Below are 6465 nucleotides of genomic sequence, written 5' to 3' on the forward strand. Positions count from 1 at the left end.
CCAGGAATAGATAGTTATAGCCAAGTGCATTGTGGTAAGTGTAGTTTGTTGGGAAAAATAGAAAAGCACCAAAGTCTCGCAAATGGGAAATAAGGTCCAAGAAGTGAATAGCGGTTGATCCAAGAGTTTTCTGTAGATAAATGAATAACCATTAGTCCATAATGATCGCCAATGTATGCGCCCATGGCGCAGGCATGACACAGTCTGTGGCGACAATTCATCTATCAGCTGCTTTTCATACAGTGAATAGGGACCTTCTGTGGTCTTAGCTTGATCGCTGGGGGATTCCTTTTGGACTTCTTTGTTTAATCATTGGACTACTCCAACATTCAAGTTAGGCTAGACCAGGAGGGCCTTTTATCAGGGGAAAATGTGAACATTGACGTGAGTCAGGCAGGAATGTATTTTATCTGCCTGTCTTTTTAACTGTTGTGTGTGTGACATTGAGGATTTTATCGGCCCAACTGCCCTTGTCACCCCAAAAATTGAATTGTTACAAATTGCATGGTAAGCCTATGCAGACGACTTCCTGTTGTTTGAGTGCACCCAGATAGGCCTTCAGCAGTTGATTAATAGCTTTGTCAACTTTGCTAAGGTTCACTGCTTGAAGATTAATGCTAGTAAAACTAAAGTCATGCAATGTACAATGGAAAAGAAGAAGACTGATTTCCAAAGTTGGATCTGAAATGACAAACTGGAGAGGGTGGATACTTTTATTTGCTTGGGTTTTCTTATTATGTGCACCCCCTCATAAACTACAGATTGAAGAGTGGCTGAGGTCCAGGGTTGTTGGTTTAACTAATCAACTTTGTAAGATTGAATCAATGTATGGAACATTTTCTGTGAAGCCACTTCTAAAGTTTTATTAAGGTCCCAAAGATCTTATACGGTATTGACATTTTACAATTATGGGCCGACTCCCTAATTTTGAGGGCCTCCTTTGGAGGCGGGTTGTTACAATCGCTAATGTTGTGCCCCTGGCGGCTATTGGGTAGGAGTTGGGTCTTGTTTCTTTGGAAATTCCTATTGTTTTATTATAAAATATTATGCTCATTAAAGGATTCAGTATATGAGGACTTGAATAGGATTTTCAAGAGACAAGGGGAAAAGTGTACTTATTTTTTTGCTGAAATTTGTGACAACGTGCTGACTCAAAATAATCTCACACATAATAATGTCATGGACAATCCATGCAAAGATAAGAACATGTGGCATCAATGGGACTCGACTATCACCCTGGATGAGCTGCATAGTTATGTGTCAATGACACATCTAGGTTTGGATCACAAAAAACCTGTATTGTTTTAAATATTCACCCCCAATAGATTTGTTCATAAAGTATTTTTTAAGTTTAGGTTGAATTTGCACCACACTAGGCACATTTTTGTTAGATACGGTCTGTTGACTTTTGAACAGGAAGTCTGTAGATTTTTTAACAATCCAGATGAGCTTGAGACCATGAAGCACCTTCTGATTATGTGTCCAGTATTTTCAACCCAACGTATGTTTTATTTTAAATGTTTTGTACATTCAATGGATTTAATGGATAGTGGAGTTTTATGTTCTAATTGCTAAACTGGGCGTACCACCTCCGTGGAACTAGCAGTGGTTGGTTTTATCAAATCATTTTCCCTAGGCGATTGTTAGTTCCTGTGTTTTTACATGTCTTTTACATGATCAATTGTAGCCATTATTGCTTTTCGTTCAAACGTAATATTGAAACTCTCTCTCATAACCCTATGACAATTCAATTTTTTTTTTCCAAACAACCCTCTCGTACCCAGATCCAGTGCGCCAGCATGCGGGTATGGCACCCTGGGTGATGTTCTGCACTTTCTATTCCTCTTCGCTTTTCTGTCCTGTGCATTTTCCTGGCACACTGTCTCCTCTGGGCGCTGCCACTTCTGACATATCCTGGTAACACTTGACAGATAATAAAGCCTCCATACTTCAAGGGTATGCTGTAGCACAACTGAAGCCTTTCATGCAACCATTCACTGACTAATTTCAGTCCTTCTCAAAAGTACTACAAACTGCCATAATGGGTTATATATATTTATGCACCGATTCCGCACTCAGTCATGCTATCATCTGCTCCATTGCTGACACCTGCTCCATTGCTATCATCTGCTCCATTGCTGACACCTGCTCCATTGCTATCACCTGCTCCATTGCCATCACCTGCTCCATTGCCATCACCTGCTCCATTGCCATCACCTGCTCCATTGCCGTCACCTCCTCCATTGCCGTCACCTGCTCCATTGCCGTCACCTGCTCCATTGCCGTCACCTGCTCCATTGCCATCACCTGCTCCATTGCTGTCACCTGCTCCATTGCTGTCACCTGCTCCATTGCCGTCACCTGCTCCATTGCTGTCACCTGCTCCATTGCTATCACCTCCTCCATTGCTATCACCTGCTCCATTGCTATCACCTGCTCCATTGCTATCATCTGCTCCATTGCTGACACCTGCTCCATTGCTATCACCTGCTCCATTGCCATCACCTGCTCCATTGCCATCACCTGCTCCATTGCCATCACCTGCTCCATTGCCGTCACCTCCTCCATTGCCGTCACCTGCTCCATTGCTGTCACCTGCTCCATTGCTGTCACCTGCTCCATTGCTGTCACATGCTCCATTGCTGTCACCTGCTCCATTGCTGTCACCTGCTCCATTGCTGTCACATGCTCCATTGCTATCACATGCTCCATTTCTCTCATCCACCTTTTCGAATTTATAAATCTCTCATGACTGCCTAAAATCTGCTCCATTTCATCCATGATGTCCTTCTATGCGCTTTCTCACTCCTCCACAGATGAAGGTCTGGTGACCCTTGGCGTCTGCCCAATACGCCACACTCCAGACAAGCATTGGCGCTGCAAGTTCAGTATGGGGGTGACAGGGGCAGCGTGGAAGCTGAGTAACATAACATGAGAATTGTTGCTTATGGGATAGGAAATTTGCCCATTGGTAGTTTCTTGTTTTTCGGGGCAGAAATGGACTACTTATATAAACCAACCATGCAACAATACCCCAACCTCAAACCCTCAGCAAAAAAAAAAATCCCAAAATGTTCTGTCTGCGAGAAGTATGTCTGATATGGTCTGTAAGCATGGCAACAGTGAACAATAGAAGAGAAATCTCAGGATTTCTGTGTTTTATTGAGTAAAGGTTAAAGTAAAAGTGCCCCTAGGCCTCAGAGAAAAAACCATAACGCAAAACTCCTCACAATAAATGGTGTAAGTGTGTGAGTTCTCCCAGCTATCCCACCAAGTACGGTTGGGAACAATCTTAGTCTTTTTTCCCCAAGAAAGTCTCTCCATGCGGGTTTTCTGACGTGAAGTCCCAAATCCCCTTATCTGTTGTCTTTGTGTGTGTTCCACCAAATAAGGGGTATGGAAACTACCTGCTTCTAACGTATGAACCCACATTATAAGTTTAGTTATAAGTGGTTTAGGGTTCTACTTCTGGTGTCCTTTTTATAGTCCTCGATGGTGAAATGGTTTTGGGGTAGTATGCAAATGGTGTATCATAGTGTTGGTTTGGCCATCTGGCTCAACTCTGTGGTTCCCTGTTAACTACCTCAATACCCTGGTCAGCTGGCTGGTCCTACCCACCTCGTCAGTGTTCCATGCTTACGTACCTCCTCCCACCGAGGGCTCCCCTACATCTGATCAGGGACTTCACCCAAAATCTGACCCTGTCCGCCTTGGCCCATTCCCTGCCTTCATCTGTCACTACTACTTAATTTCTTTTATGGTTCTGGGTCTTAAGTTTGTCTGCCCTCCATTCTCTTGCCCTTAACTGCCTCTGGCCCCTTAGCTGCATCTCCTTCCCGTTGATCTTTCTGGACCTCCTCTAGTAACTCTCCTAACGCCTTCAGCAGGTCTCCTAACTCCTCCTGTGGCACCTTCTCACCTCGCTCCACTAATGATTCACCTTTTTCAAGCAAGAATCCGATCATCTCACCAGCCTCCTTCAATAGCCTTCCACTTTCTCCAGACAACCTCCCAACCTCCTCCTTCTGATGTGTACTACTCTCTTCTAATAACTCTCCAGTCTTCTCCACCCACTGCCCTTCTCCATCTGATGTTTCCCAATATCCTCCAATAATCTCTCACACACCTTAAACAGCTTTCCAACCTCTCTCTGATTTTAGTCTAGTCTCCTTCAATGTCTATCCAGCCTTGTTCAAACTCTGACCGCCCTCCTCCTTCCTATGTTTCACAAACTAATCCTTCAACAAATATCCAGAATCCTTCTTCGGATACTTCCCTCCTCCTTCTTTTCTTGGTTTCTTCTAATGACTTTGCCCCTTCTAGTACCCATTCTGCCTCTTCCTGTTCGGCCTCCACCACATTCTGCATCTCCATTCTCCTCCATTATCTATTCCGCCTCCTCCTTCAGCTCCCCTACTCTGGCCGAGCGCTATCCTTCCTCTGCACCAAAACGCCACACTTGACGGGATCTACAGGTTATTGTGTAGTGTGCTGGCTCTCCCGTGTGTTTGCACTCTAGCTATTGGTTTGCACCTGCATCCTGGCAGTTGGGGGGCACCGAATGTGATTTCTTATTCTCTTACCTCCCCCTGAAGTCTCCCCAGTGAGGCGGAGACTACAAAAGGGTGGGAGCATCGTTGATTAAACTAGGCCAGTTTGGTTCATTAGGCTTGTTTGCAAGCTGCACTTTTTGGCACTCGGCTAAACGGGTAAGTGCTTTCATGAAGAAATCCTTTGGGGATTCTGTAATTTCCACCTGTAGCATTGGGAACCAGGGCTGCCTGTTTGCAGTCTTCGCAGTAACCTTTGTAAACTCTGCATTCCAAGCATTGGGTTAATGGTGCCAATGGGGCACACACTTCCTTTTTTGTTGAAGGCGTATAGACTCTGCTAAGGGCCCACAAAGCACATGCAGTATAAGAATACCCACGGGAGCCAGCCAGGGTATCTCCAGCAGATTCTTTACACATCCACTTACACTGGATTTAAAAAGACCTGGTCTAATTCCCTTTCCCTGAGATACAGGGCCGTTCTTTAGTTTCTCTATTTGAAGCCCTAAAGGGGGAGGGTAAACCCTGTCTCTTGGTGAATTTCTGGTTGAGTGGTTGGGAACCGCCATCCTGGAGCATACGGGTTGCCCTGGCCCCTAAGATCCGCTCACTGCTGCCCCCAATGTCAAGCAGGCGACCTTGCCACAGGTCTGAGACACTACTGCAGATTATCTTGCTCCTGGAGCATCAACGCGCAGGTGCAGAGTGCTTGCTGATGGACAGTCACCTTTGCAGGATTCTTTCACTCAAGATATTGGCAAAGAAAGGGGGTCTCTTAGACTAAGAGCCGTTTTCAGGGTTGTGTATTATACTTAAAGAACTATAAAACTCCACCTTCTTGGTAATTATTAGTGATTCTCTTATTTTGCTTTTTTCTTCTCTGGCTTAATATAGCTTTAAGCGTTTGATTCTTAATGTTTTTATACTGAAAGTATTGGGCCTTTAATCACTCATTTCCATTAAGGCTTTTCTAGCCAAGCATGTGCAACTGTGCAAGTGAAATGGAGGTTCACAAAGCTGGTTGGTAGCCAGCTTTGCAGTAGAGCATGGGGTGTTTCTCAAAAGAGGTATTGTGAGACTGGGAGGCCTGAGTAAACATCCATCACTCATATACCAGGCAGTAAATCAATTGCTCTCAAAATACCTGTGACTGACATAAAACATTACATACTGGGCTACAACCCAAATCTTTAGCACTAGCCCGTAAGAGGAAAACCTAGACTATGTGCATCACAGACTCCACGGACCCAACAGTCTCTAGGCACTGTTGTGAACTTCAACTTCAGAAAACAGATGGGTGGAGGCACTGCTGAGATATCTTGGCTTAAATAAGTGAGTTTTAAAAATTCTTTTGAATATGTAGTGACAAATCTAGCAAAGTCATCATTGGTTGTCCCAGGGAAACCCTCCCCTTATGTAGCCAGCTACCTGACTCTGACCCCAGGGGTGGCTGTCTGTGTGAGGGCCCCATGAGAGGCGACAACCCACAGGGCAATGGAGTAGACTCGTTAGAAAGAAACATGCTAACCTGGTTCTCCATTAGAGTCTCATAGCTCATTCTGGACCCCCCAATATTCCATGACATGTTGTCAAATCAAACAAGAATATCCTATCGGGTATAATATGATCTGTTGCAAAAGTCTGTTAACCAACCCACTTGTTCCAAATGAATATTCAACTGTTAGTGACATTGACTTTTTGTATTTAAAACAGAACACTGAGAAGAGGACTGAATTGGTGAGGATTACTGGAGCTGGCGAGAAACAGACACGCTCTAGTTGCTGTGACCATGTGATAGGTGCCAGGACATTCAAAATCAATGAACAGTTTGGAGGAAGGAGAATCACTGACGGAGGACGGTTAAATCCAGAGAGTGGACGAGATGCCTGCCAGACCAGACGGTGGACTGCAGAAG

General features: G+C 44.6%; 1 protein-coding gene across 1 annotated transcript; it reads right to left on the reverse strand.

The window, feature by feature from the left end:
• Positions 1–2079: 2079 nt before the first annotated feature.
• On the reverse strand, positions 2080–2781 carry LOC138473045 (uro-adherence factor A-like). Its single transcript, XM_069611532.1, has one exon. It carries the CDS (start codon positions 2779–2781, stop codon positions 2080–2082), a length of 702 nt encoding a protein of 233 aa, XP_069467633.1.
• Between the last annotated feature and the right edge of the window lie 3684 nt (positions 2782–6465).

This window comes from Ambystoma mexicanum, chromosome 8 (assembly GCF_040938575.1).
Source record: "Ambystoma mexicanum isolate Mex_15411 chromosome 8, UKY_AmexF1_1, whole genome shotgun sequence".
NCBI classification, from domain to species: Eukaryota; Metazoa; Chordata; class Amphibia; order Caudata; family Ambystomatidae; genus Ambystoma; species Ambystoma mexicanum.

Bases quoted from the DNA above. Each gene is read 5' to 3' on its own strand.
- LOC138473045 (XM_069611532.1), bottom strand. From the start codon at position 2,781: ATGGATGAAATGGAGCAGATTTTAGGCAGTCATGAGAGATTTATAAAT.